The sequence below is a fragment of the Tachypleus tridentatus genome, chromosome 11 (genome assembly GCF_004210375.1).
Source record: "Tachypleus tridentatus isolate NWPU-2018 chromosome 11, ASM421037v1, whole genome shotgun sequence".
Classification (NCBI taxonomy): Eukaryota; Metazoa; Arthropoda; class Merostomata; order Xiphosura; family Limulidae; genus Tachypleus; species Tachypleus tridentatus.
In genome coordinates, this window is record NC_134835.1 from 40490291 (window position 1) to 40504929 (window position 14639).

A 14639-nucleotide genomic window follows, 5' to 3' on the forward strand; every position below is an offset into this window, starting at 1 on the left:
ATATTACCCATTCCTTGACATGCAACTCATAAGCTCTGACCATTCAATGTTTAGGCGTGCGACTCGTAATCTGAGGGTCGCATCCCCATCGCGCCAAACATGCTCGCCCTTTCAGCCGTGGGGTGTTATAATGTTACGGTCAATCCCATTATTCGTTGGTAAAAGAGTAGCCTAAGAGTTGGCGGTGACTAGCTGCCTTCCCTCTAGTCTTACACTGCTAAATTAGGGGCGGCTAGCACGGATAGCCCTCGTGTAGCTTTGTGCGAAAAACAAGAAACCATTCAATGTTTTTCTGTGTGGTCTTCTTGACACTTATTTCGAGTAGACCACAGAAAAACAACTATGTCATATAATTTCATTCTGTACTTTACTTTAGGAAAATATTTTAATAAATCTAAACTAACACAGAATGCTGTCAGTAGTTTCAGAAAGTCTAGAAACAAAATCTGTGGGGCCTGGCATGGCCTAGCGCGTTAAAGGCGTGCGCTTCGTAATCTGAGGGTCGTGGGTTCGCGCCCGAGTCGCGCCAAACATGCTCGCCCTCCCAGCCGTGGGAGCGTTATAATTTCACGGTCAATCCCACTATTCGTTGGTAAAAGAGTAGCCCAAGAGTTGGCGGTGGGTGGTGATGACTAGCTGCCTTCCCTCTAGTCTTACACTGCTAAATTAGGGACGGCTAGCACAGATAGCCCTCGAGTAGCTTTGTGCGAAATTCCAAAACAAACAAACAAAATCTGTGACATCAGTGTTTTTGATAATGACAAAAAGAAGTGATTGATGATAATAGATAGACACCTGTTGATAATAGTTCCCCATTCCAGTTTGACCTATTAGCCTGGATTATTCAATTTGACCCATCCACTTGTCCCAACAGATGAGCCTCAACCTTCAAATGTGACCTTTCTAATAAACATACTTCGAATAATTGCTAGTCGAAACTTGATGTTTCTCACAAGATATTATTATGCATTAACCTAAGAAAAGTGTCGATCACTTCAAAAATTGGACCAGAAAATATCTAATCAATTGGTAATGGCTACCTTCTCTAGAGAACCGAATAAGCATACTTCAAGTGATCGCCAGTCGAAACTTAATGTTTCCCCACAAGATATCATGCCACACACTAAGAAAAGTGTTAATCAGCTCATGAAATTGGCTAAAAATATCTAATTAAATAGTAATGAGTATCTTATTCAGAGAAATACAAAGAGAGAAAAAAGAAAACCAAGTTGACTCAAAGTAGTAATCTAAAATGACTGAATGTAAATTGGACAGGGATCATAAAAGCATTAATTGGTAAGGGCAGTGGATCAATACGGAAAAGAGAGAGAGAGAGAAGGGATACGTCTCTTTTGTACAAACGATATTTGTAGCCCATTACTCAGGATTTGATCTAATGTTAAATGCGTAAATATTGGATTCATATAAAGTATCCTGCTTATAATATGGTGGTGAGTACTTGTTTATAACAACTGTCTGTTGTGAATTTTCGTTCACAAAGCTACACGAGGGCTACCTGCGCAAGCCGTCCCTAATTTAGTAGTGTAAGACTAGAGGGAAGGCAACTAATCACTACCACCCACCGCCATCCCTTGGGATAGAGATAGACTGTCACATTATAACGCCATCACGCCTGAAAGGACAAGCATGTTTGGTGTGATAGGAATTCGAACCCGCGACCCTCAGATTACGAGTCGAGTGCCTTAATCACGGGGCCATGTGACGATTGTATCAAGCAGATTGTTTCATTGTCAAAAACATTTTCATATTGTTGTCCCACATTTGTTTTTATTCCTATATAAAAACATGGTAGGTTTGTATCTCATATTTACAGGAGCAGGTTCTACCTTTTAATTGTTCAAGCAAACAAATAGCGCCAACTGATCTTTCAATTTTTAGTCTTGACTCCTTTTGTGTAATGGGCAAACAAAATGGAGCAATTTGGTCACAGGGAAGCATTTCCCAAACTTAACATACTCGAGGACCAGTTTTTTTCACCCTCATTTTCTGCGGCCCATCTTGCACACATAGATACAAGTATGTACACACAAAATGCTCGTAGTAAATTACGAGCATAATATGGTACCATAATAATTTATGGTACCATAAAAATAAATGTAATAAATTATATTTCACTGTTTATTCAGTCTTACATTAGGAATAAGAAATTAAATCTTACTGTTTATTCAAGCTTACGACGTGTGAAGGATGATGATGTTTGTTAGTATGTAACAACTTTATGAGGAAAGAAAGTTAATCTAGCCCTCAAATTTGGTTCGGCATTCAATCTATCTGTACACTTGTTTCTTAAGAAAACGACAGATGAGAATCTAGTTTCTAACTCATATATTCTAACGAAAGGCACTGGAATCTGTAAGTTGCTTTCAGATAACTCCACCAAAAATCAATCAAGGAGACTTTATCAACATTTTGTTTCAAGATGGTGTCACAGGACATTTCATTTAATGAATCCACTTCTGATTCTATCATAACAAATGTTTTTCTTTTGTTAATAATTAATGGGTTAATAATCCACATTTTACTTGTGTTAAGTTGAAGAAAAAATATTCATTTAAATTTCATAATAGTACCAACAGATATTCTTTAATTGATATAAAAGTTGCGTCCGAGATATTAATTTCAGCATATTTTTCTTGTAATTACAAGAGAAATATGTTGAAATTAATAAGTGAAAGTTCAAAATGACCTAAATTTCCCCTTTTCAACTGGTTGTATCCAAAACCGAAGTTTTTAAGTTGTGACTTCGACTTCTTCCTGAACTTTAAAAATATTTATGTTGGTACTTTGTAAATTTAAATTCAACTCATTTAAGACAAAATATGTCACATAACTAGACCATCTTTATTAACCATTCCAATTTATGAAACTTCTTGTATTTGAATACAGCACCTCTTTCAGTGGAAGATATTGTTCCAAAAACAATGACCTCTCGTCCTCCATTTCATTAAGTTGTTTCAATACGTTTCCTTTTAAAAGCCTTCGAGTTTCACAGTGTATTAAGAGTTGCTCATGTTACTTCCTAATTCTTTACATAAAGCACCAAAGATCCTGGAATTTGACGGACGAGATTTCATATATAATGCATCTATACACAGTTCGACATTATTGCTAGAACCCTTTGGAAACACCCAGTGTGGCAACCTGTCATTACCCAATGGAGATTGGATCTACAAAACATAAAATTTTCTTGAATAAAGCCTTCAAATTCATATCTTACAACGCACATCAAATTGAAATTGTCTGGTAATGCTGTGCTTTCATCCACTTGTAATGAAAAAAAAAACATTTTGTATTTGAAGCACGAGTTTTCTCAACATTTTTCGTCATATCCTCAATTATGCGTTTCACTGTACGTTGAATAGAGGCAGCAAACTCGACAGATTTTGTTGCTTTATTCCATAAACATAGATAGTAATAATTTTTATTGCAGGAAGTATTAACTTTTCATAAATACTATGCAGTTAACCTGTCTTGGTCATTAGTTTGAAACTTCGTATGATGCCAAAACCAAGCTTCTATTGAAAGAACTCGTATAAAATGCGCCATTCATGCTTTATGGGCAGAAAAGAATTCATTTTTCTTATTGACAAAAGTAATTCTGTTGACTTACTTGAGTATTCTGGATTCCAAATGCCGTTTCAGTTTCCATGATTTCATGTATTCGTTAATAATGTTACATTTGTTTGTTTCCTTGCTTTTTTTCAATTTCGCTCAAAGATACACAGGGGCTATATGCACAAGCCATTCCTAAATTTAGAAGTTCGTAAGGCTAGAGGGAAGGCAAATAGTCATTCACCACCCACCATCAACTCTTGAGCTACTCTTTCACCAATGAATCGTGGGATTGACCATCATATTATAAAACCCTAAACACTGAAAGGGCGATCATGTTTGGTGTGACAGGGATTCGAACCCGTGATCCTCAAATTTCAAGTTGAGCTCCCTAATCACCTGGCCATGTTGAGCCCTTAGAGAAAACTTTTAAATTTTGAATTTACTTAACCCAAACGTTAGTACACCTCTGAGTGTACCAGGATTCAGATACACCCTCAAGGTGGTTCAAAATCACTGCTGCTGCAGGACTCAAAATTGGGGCAGTTTTTGTAATAACATGTTTGTTATAATGCACTCCATTACTATAGAATATCAATTCCTGTAATAAAAACTGTATTATATTCATCTAATTATTCTAATAAGTAATTTTATGGTTTGATGCATAACAAACAACTACAATAATCATTTTATGTTCATAGCGTGTAAAAAAAACGTAATTTCAGTACATTTTTTGTTATATGATAATTTCATGAATGCATCAGATATAAGAAGTAGCTTATCACTTGCAAGTTTCTTCTTTGCAAATAATTCTTATCTCAGAGAAGTTAGGTTGCTCATCTTGATACCATACACAATATAAATCAGTTTTGTGCTGGCACTTGGACATCCTCATTTGAAGTACATCTGGACAAGTGAGTATGGTACATGGACTGAAGTGTTGTTATATCTATAGCTTGTGGTGATGTGTCTAATGCCATCACTTTGCTGAACTCACTAGCCCTACACACAATCTGTATCATTTCTTTTCCTTGCACATTTTTCAAGAGAATGACAACATTCAAATACTGGTACATTGATGTACTACTTTTTACAAAACTTTCTTCTGTAAAACAAACACATGGACTTTCAAACAAATGATTCTCTCTCATATGTACTTAACATTTTTTGAGAGTGAAGTCTTCTGTTATCCTTTAAAAAAACTTCAGACAAGTAATTAATGAATAACAACTCTGGTGTTATATCAAATGCTGATGGTTTAGTGAAAAAAGTTCATTTACATCAATAAGTAGTTTGATATCATTATAAAGCTCACAGTTACCAGCATCTATTATTTTGGCAAAAAGAAACCTTTTCTAAAACCAAGACCAGTTTCTTGTTTCCTTGTTAAACATTTACTTTCAATGGGCTCTCCATCATAGAATTTACTTATATGTAAGACTGTTATTTGTATACCCAATGAAAATGAGCAGATCTTGTACTACACCACACATACTTTACACCATCATGTAGCATTTTTGAATATACATTAATATTTCTGGTTTTTATCATATTTTCAGGAAATATCAATCACTTGTTATATCCAACATAAACAAAAATATCTATATCTCTCTTATTTAACCACCCATAATATAGATTCACCACAAAATTTGGTAAGTCCCCACTATCAACTCCAGTACTCATTGCTCATGTACAAGCAACCGAGAGAGCTTTCTTCTGCTAGTATGAGAACATTATGATATATTGGAACATAATTACAGAGTTTTTGAGTACTTCTATTCATATGTAAAAAATACATCAACAGTTTATGAAGCATCATATACATCCACTATTGTTTTGTATGGTGAACATAACTTTTATAGCAGCATTGAAGCATAAAATATTGATATTGAATGTATAAAAGGTTAACAATTGGAGATACACAGAAACAGCTGGTACAAGAAACAGATAAAAGTATTTTAAGACCTTTTCTGCAATACCTCAATTAAAAGTATTATCATCAATTTTTGATGCAGGTGTCGCTACATGATTAAAAGATTTTGGGCTTAGGCTCACAGACAAGAATTTCTGGCATTTCAGTAAAATACTGATTTTTCCAAGACATGAAATAGGGATTTGGGGTGTGGACCCACCCACCTAAGAGTGCTTAGCAATTCTTCTGCTTTTATTCATGCCACTTAGATTAAAACATCATGATTCACATTAAGTAACTATACTAGGTTTGGGAGAATATATTGGTAATTATAAGTGAGCCATATACACAACAATTTTCTTGTAATGATTGCAGCATAGCAATTACTTTAAATACACAATGTCTGAAAGGATGGTTTCTCCATCAGCAGCACTGTTTAAGATAACAAGATGCTATGAATTGGAAACATTGACAAAGTTATGAAGAAGTTTATTACAAGCAACATCAAAATTACTATGTCTAAAATATCTCAACATAAATGCATCTTTACAAAGGACAAAATCATTACTGTGAAAGTCATGAGAAAACAAGGCAGAATACTCAGAAAAGATGAAATATATTAAATTTTCATGAGAAACAACAACAGTAAAACTTTTCAAATGAAACAGTAACACCACAGTAACTGATTTTTAAAAGAAATAACAAATTCAACACCAATGGAAAAACAAATAAGGTTTTTGACTAACAGATTTTTCATTAATTATAGTTCATTTCATTAATACTTTTATTATTCAGATAATGACAACATCAACAAATTAAACTGCTACCTACAGATGTATGCAATGGCACAAAAACAGGCTTTACTGACCAAGTACATATTATATAACTGAGTAATGTCTAATGACACTTTTTATTTATCTAGGTGACTTCAGAAAAAAAATCATTATGAAAAAGGATGATTTACAAACAAAGTTTTTTCCTACCACTTTAAACACAATACGTTGTTCTGCTTAAACACATACTTCTTAATGACTTGAATACTTTTATAAAGTGAATAAAATCTGACAAAGTGAAGTGCTTCATGAAGTTAATAACAATAATAATTAATACCAAACATGATTTCTCTGATATTATGAAAATTGGCCAGTAACCAAATTTAAATAATTGTTTGTGTATCAAAACTAACCAAAATATCTATAAATCTAGTTTAGTTCCTTGCAATACAGTTCTAATTTTGTTTTTCATTTTAAAAGTATGCCTAAAGGCAACAAGTTTCCAAATTAACTGTCAATAAGAACCTTTAATTATACTAAATTGATAAATTTTGTATATAAAACTAAAAGCAAAATACTTCATACTTAAGCAGTAATACATAAAATACACATAATATATTTGTTTTTCAGCACTTGTTCATAAACACAACTTAAAAATAAATTCAGTTATATGTAGTTCAACTACATCAGTGAAGTGATTTACTGTACTTATTAACTAAATACATCTCAAATTTTAATAATACAATTATATTTGCAATTATGGAACATGAAATATTTTAAAATGCCTTTACAAGTAAAAGTTTGTAGTCATTACTCAGATAATAAATTGATAATATAGCAAAGAAAAATTCTGTTAAGTACATGTAAAGATGTATATATACAGCCAATCTCATAATTTTCAGTTATCAAAAAATACAAATTTAAACTTATGTAAATGTTTGTACAGTAGTAAAACACTTCATGCAGAAGGTTAATGTCTGTATCTTATTCTAAAAACTATCAATAACCTGAGGTAAAGTGCCTGTTGAATGTGAGACACCCAATGAGAATTCAAGTCAAAAAACAAACATTTAAAGTAAAAAATAAATGTGACCACAATAAGGATAAGTGCACCTGCTTGCTCTCAAATTTTTTATATTAAATTAAAGCCACTTTGATAATTAAGTTAAAAGCACTAATAACAACAAAAAAGAAAAACATCCGAGTGCCAGCAGTGTCAAATGAGAAGTGATAGTTTAATAGAGGTGTAGAAACTCGTGTTCATCATGAGTGTACTATGCTCCTATTGGTGGTGAAGTGACATACAATGATTTGCATGAAATACACATTGTAATCATTTGGTTCCAGTAGCAGGTGTGTGTGTGGAAGGTTTGTAGCATGCATGATAAAAAAGTTTGCATATAGAGGGCAGCAACACATGGGAGAAGCTAATGTTATGAGGAGAGGGAAGTATTTTATCAGAACATGCCAAATAAAGATGTGGAACGTAACAAAACACTCAAGTACATGATCATGTCATAGAAGGTAAGTACTGGCTTTTTTTTTCATTTACTTTTTCAGTTTTCCAACAAAAATCATTTTCACCTCGTTGTGCATGAATGCCTAGTTATCTCCTCAGAATTCAATTGAAAAAATTCTTTTTTGGTGTTAATTAAGTTGAAGTTTGACAACTTTTCTCTGATATTTTTTGTGCAAGCCAACGAGCCACGACTTGTAGAATTACAATTTTAATACACTTAAATTTAAAAACTATACATGTATCACAAGTCACAGCAATGGGCAAATAGTTCTTGACTGTAGTAGTAACACAGAAGTGGGTTTTAGAGACCTATGATTTTCAAAAAACAATCAGTTACATATAATCTACTTAGCATCTACTCAAAATATGGGGCACAAACCCACAAGTTCCTAAAAATGTTTAATTCCTGTTAACCTGGAATTTAGGCAGACAGAAATAAAATTTCAAATACTGATGATACATCCACATATATCTCAGATGAGTGTGTTGAAATCTGAAACAGCACAAGCCTGTGTGAAATATACATAATTTTAACTATCATTAATGGAAGAATCATTAAAAAGAGCTTCAAAGAAAAAGGTTAAATAAGAAACAAAAGAATTTTTTGTATTGAAATATCCATAGTTCACATCAAAATGTTTGAGTACTATATATGAAGTTCCAAAGCAAATTCTGACATTATACAAATTTTCAGAAATATTTGCAGATTAGATTGCTGGATACAACAGTAAGTTTTATTTATTGGACAAATCCTGTTTGTAACACACAGTCTGTTAAAAAATTACAGTTTTCATCAAGATGTATAGCCAAGTTATGATTGCAACATGAAACAACAACAACTCCTTGAGCAGCAGCAACTAATTATTTCCATAGAAGAACATACTTTCAAAATGTGAAACAACATAATTACACAAATTAAAAATGTACAAAACGGAACATACACTCATTACAAATATCACATTTTTATTTACATGGCATAAATGAATTAAATTCGTTAAAAATAGTATGGTTTTCCTTACACTAAGAAAGTGTTACACAGGTATATATGTCTTCCAAAAATGTACAACAAATGTTTAAGGGAAAGTCAATTTTGTAACATTTTGTCATCCTTTTTTAAGGCTTAATCTGTTAAAAAGCCAGTTTATGACTTTTTTTTTACAATAAGTGTATCTGTGCTGTGTCCAGCAGAGTAAATATTGTTTATTTTAATAAAGTCTGAAGATTTATCCAAACCCATTTTTATAGTTTTATTGTGTCAGTGCATGTTGGCTTTGAGGCAGGATATTAATGCCCCCCTTTTTTTAAGTGAAAATACTGTAGTTTGTTAGTTTTAAATTAAAGTTTACTTCACATACTTATGACTCAATTCCCACTTACATTTGTGCGTAGATGAGGACAGCAGATATAGGAGGCTACACAATGTGCTAGAACATTTCAATAGTTGTTACTTGCATCAACAAAAGTTTACAACTATATTACACATAAGAATTCCATGAATTTGCATAACATTTATTCAAGAATACACATCTTTACATTCACAGATTGCCATGCTGTTATCATTGTCTAGGTACAAATGAATGGCATATTGTAATATGTCAAGATTCTAGTATTAGTGGAGTGTTAACAATTCAGCAACTGCCTTCCAGCTGTCTTTCATTTAAAAAAGCTTTTAAACATTGAGCAGAGAACCTAAAGTGACAAAAATTGGTAGCACCTTTGATTTGATAATAGTCACACATTAGAAATTAAAAACAGTCTAATCAATATTTTTATAACAAATGTTATAAATTTTTTTGTTGGGTGTGTCAGGTAACTGAAACCACAAAGAAGTTTTATTTGACAATAGTATATTCTTCTAAGGCCATGAATGGAGTTTTTCTTCTTTTGCAGATACTTTAAAATACATGGTCAATGGTGATGTTATGGCCTGGCTGTTTGTGTTGCAATATAGATTAGCCAAAACTTTCAAACAAGGTTACTTGCATTTAAACATTAACACCTGGCATGATGGTTTGGATTCATAATCACTCTATGAAAGTAGTTACCAACTATTGTAAGTTGATTCAGATTAAGAAACTAAAGGATGCTACATAAGAATCTACTATTTTAAATTGGCTGTTTTCAACCAATTCATGGATGACAACAGATACCTGATAATATGGTTATTGAAGAATATTCTAAAAAACTTCACAGGTAGTATGGTACATCTCTTTGCTGCATTTCCATTTCATAACTAAAAACACAAACCATAACAAGATGTGATAAAATAGTTTTACCTTTAGATACAAATACATTAATACAATATTTCATTCTTAGTAATCACTACTTGTTACTAAATAAATGCAGAAAAAAAAACAAAAAACAATGCAATATCATACTTATAGAATAATACTGTCAAATCACTTGAGTATAATACACGTATTCTTCTATTATGCACAGAGACTGAATTTCTTTAAGCAAGTGGTTTAACAATTTTTGAGACTACATAAAATATTTGGAGTGTTATCTTCATGTACAACTTTCTTGTTTATTACATGTCAAAATATGGTTATTAGCAAACAAGGTGAATTAAATATTTACTTCAGTTACATATTTTTACTCATGAAAGAACTATATTGTACATGTATAATATTTAACAATACTGGTTTTCTTACAACATACTGAACGTGCAACATATATGTTAAAATTTGTAAAAAATCTAAGTATCTACACGTGTATTGCATAAATTGTACATGCATCTTACCTTAGTTCATATGTATTGTATAAAATCTACATATATTTTACCTCAATATGTCTTGCATGAAATCTACATGTATTTTATCTCAGTGGTTGAATGCATTATGTTAAATTTAAATGTATTATGCCTCACTTTATCGATCTTGTATAAAGCCCATCTCATCTCAGTTAATCCAGACATTTTGAAATGTTTCTGTAATTGTTCATTAAAATAAAAACATTTTCAAAGATTCATAAGAAAGCACCAAAGTACCATGTATACAGAAACATTTACTATAAATTATATTGTGCCAGTATTTCATACTACTATTTAGAATTGCATACTAAGGAATTTTCACTTTTAAAACTGCAACTTGTATCAAAAGACATTTTAAAAACATTTAATAAAAACACTTAAAACTGGTTAATATTTAGAAAGAGCATCCATATTTTAATCATTTTCTGATGCTATAAATACTGAATGATTAGCTGACTAGGTTTCTTACTTAATTTACGCATTTTTCAGGTATTTATGAAGCATCAATACACTGACACAGAACATGGTGGATAACAAGTAGACAGTATTTAAACCTGTGAAGGAAGTTTTATAAAGTCACCATGTTACTTGTTTATTTAGACTGTGTGTGATAATAATTAGCTTATTTAATTTTAGTTGCATATTTGTTGGTCAGTGTCAAGAGTATAATAATTACTTGTTAATAAAGTGTATTTCTGTAGCAGAACGTGATCCTTTACTGAGTTTTGACTTTAATAAAATTCAGAAGGTCATGTAACAAACAATACAATGATAATAATGAAATTAAAGACTTTTCTGAAAGCATTTTCATCCTATACAAAAAACAAAATCCAATCTAGTAGTATCATTCACCAATACCTGACAGACGGAAGTTCTGTGAAAAGACTAAACTAAACTATATAATGTTAGCAGACTGTAAATAAATAACATGCTTCCTTAGTAATCTAATAAAATTCAGTGCAAACTGAAACATTAACCCTAAACACCTTCAGGAAAACTATTTTCAAAAACATCATTACATACTGAACTAAATTTAAAGAATAGTTGTACAAATCAGCTATGCTTAAGTCACACAATTGTCACATATCCAAAAAAACACTGATGTTCAATTTATTCTTGAATATTAAATCCAACTTTGGAAGAGTGTTTTAAATGCTTCAACTTCTCTGTATTTCAAAGACTACAAGCTTCATTCTTTAATTAAGACTAGTGGCATGAAAGACACAACAGTTTACTTGTGAAATGAAGGCATTCACACATATATTATCTGCCCACTTAAAAGGTCACTTTGTTCAAAAAGCAGGTATGCAGCCTTCTTGCTAATATCTTCACAAGCTCTTGGAGATAGTGTCTAAAAGTCAAATAAAAATAAACAAGTTTAAAAGTAATAAGAGATTAATTATCAACCTTTACCTTTCTCTTGACCTAATGGTTATTTTTGAATGTTTTACATCCAAGTAACACATCCTCTTAAAAACTCTTCTCCACCCATCTAATAAAATATGAATAATTTACATGTGTATTTAAGATCCACTGACTAATTATAAGTCATCTTTGTTGATATACAAATAAAATGTAACTGTATTATAATTAAAATACCTCTTACATTTATAAAAGTAACTTCAAATAATTCAGGTTTTGGTATATTTTATAAACAAGTTCTATACATTAAAATTGAAAAAATAAGAAATAAACAATAACAAAAATTATTTGTAGTGTAAAGTGACAGATGAAATGTTTGATAACTTACTTGTATTAAAAAAGAATCCTATTTTTGTGTTAAAAGCCAGAGAAAACCATAGTTAAGATATAAAAGAACACTACTAGAACCTCGGAAATCTTGTATTCCAAAAGCCAAGTGATGACAATGATTAAAAAAAAGCTCTACAGGTAAAGATGTAGCAATAAGAAAATTTTCCAGAATTTGTTCTATTACTGGAAACTAGAACTATAATGTTTTGATGAAAGGGATTTGTTATAAAATGACAATCGGGAATGCATAAGAGGATCATAATACTTTAGTAACTATTAAGAGTTGTTGGGAATAATTATACAATTTGAAAGAAGTTGCACAAACCTTAATGAAATAACTGAATGCCACACACAGTTTACTTTATTATATTTTGCTGAAAGTCCCAGATATGAAAGTTAGGTAAGATAAGTTACACAATAATAGAAAATTCCAAGCACAATATTTGTCAGTTTGCAATGTTTTTCAAATTCTATGATAAAAGTGGACCACATCTGATAGAAAAGTAAAAATGTAGTTAAAGTTGTAATTATTTTGTATACATCACAGCTGCAACTTACTACATTTAACAGGGGTTAAAGTTTTCTAAAGCTCATTTATTCAAAAATGTAACCAAACTCTAAAAACTTGTCTTGTTATGGAGCACAATTTTCCTTTTATCCTGCAATATAATATGTGCAGAACTTTGGCAAACAAAACATTAGAACTTTCTCTTTCTCACAAGAGTGCAATCTATCTCTAAAGCTGAATGTACTTGGAAGGATGACTGTAGGACCATGAAAATACATCTTAACAACGTATTACAAATTTGAAATAGGTGTGCTTACTTTCCAACAAATATCAAAATTTAGTTTATTAAACTAAGCAATAGTCTACTAGATTGATTTCAGTCATTCATTATGACTATAAAAAACTAAAGAAGCTAAAACATACATTCTTCAAAACTGATAACAGTTATTAATTTGAATAAAAATGTTAAGATGAAACTCTTCTAGGTAAAAAGTTCTGATACAACAGAACCCGTTGTTTCAAGAAACGACATATTTACATAAGAAGAATGACAATTACAGTATTTACTACAGCTTATATAAAAAAAAACTGATAGACTAATTTATTTGATTTCATTGAACTTTACATCTACCATGAATTTTAAGTAAAGGTAATTAAAACCCTATTAAAGCTTCGTACATTACACAGAAATATATGTTGACCAACAGATATTTACAAAGTATAAACCATTTTTAACTTTGGGGTTGACTAAAAAAAGTAACTATCACACTACTAGTCCAATGCACTGCTAACTTTAATATAATATTTAAAATGTTTAGCTTCCTCTAGCACTTTAACATTAAGATGGGAACATAGCATTCAATTGCCAAAGTACATTACAGTCTGCAAAGTATCAAACTTTAACATTTAAATAGAATTTTTTATTAAAAAACCAACAAAACACAGAAGTATATGAGATAACGTAAGAATACAAAACACTAAAGGACAAAAATAAATGAACAAAAAAAAACGGTTTCACAACTTTCTTTAATATTTATTTGAAGTTACATATTGAATAGATGAAGGCTGCTAAACCAAGGTATATTAAATGACAGAGAACAAGTTCCATTTGCTCATCACTATAATTTTTTTTTTTTTAATTTTGCACAAAACTACATGAAGATCATCTGTGCTAGCCATCCCTAATTTACCAGTGTAATATTAGAGGGAAGGCAGCTAGTCATCACCACCCACCACCAACTCTTGGGCTACTCTTTTACCATCACATCACAATACCCCCATGGCTGAAAGTGTGAGCATGTTCGGTGTGACAGGGATTAGAACCAACGAGCCTCAAATTACAAGTCAAGTGCTCTAACCACCTAGCCATGCCAGGGTCCATATTCACTATAGAAGTAGGAGATTTCTAAAGGCTTAGGTAATAACAAATATCAAGAAAGAGTGACCAGCTATAAAAAGAAAAGTTAAAATTGTGAAAAGCTTGGTATAAAGCCATGTTTATCTTAGAAAATGTTACATTATTAAAAAACTTTAAAATATTCATGTATATGGTTTGATAAAATATGTATGAAAGATTGAAACCTTAAAAAAAAATAATAATAAATGTTTTTACTTCATTTCAAAGAACTATTTGGAGTTCAACAACATTAGTCTATTATTATTTTATCAGTTACAATGTAAAACAAAATTTCCATTTCTTGCTGAAGGTAAAAATACATGTTTTCACAGCATTTAAGTCAAATACCAAAGTATTTTTTTAGCACAATATACTTAGAATGCTTTTAAGTTTAGTTATATAACTTAATTCAATAAATAAGTTAGTTTTTTAATTCATTTACTTCTCAAAATAA

The 14639-nt window shown here is 31.2% G+C and overlaps 1 protein-coding gene across 4 annotated transcripts in view; it reads right to left on the reverse strand.

Moving 5' to 3' along the window:
- Nucleotides 1-6085: 6085 nt before the first annotated feature.
- Nucleotides 6086-14639, reverse strand: part of LOC143231993 (D-ribitol-5-phosphate cytidylyltransferase-like) — a 39446-nt gene continuing 30892 nt past the window's right edge. The window contains exons 10-11 of one of the 4 annotated variants that reach the window (XM_076466953.1): nucleotides 11943-12021; nucleotides 6086-10010 (exon numbers count right to left, since the gene is read on the reverse strand). In XM_076466953.1, coding sequence (XP_076323068.1) covers nucleotides 11977-12021 — 45 coding nt within the window. In that variant the 3' untranslated portion in view covers nucleotides 6086-10010; nucleotides 11943-11976. Of the gene's footprint in view, nucleotides 11881-11942; nucleotides 12022-14639 lie in introns of all 4 variants that reach the window. The other 3 variants (XM_076466954.1, XM_076466952.1, XM_076466955.1) reach the window with 3 other exon arrangements.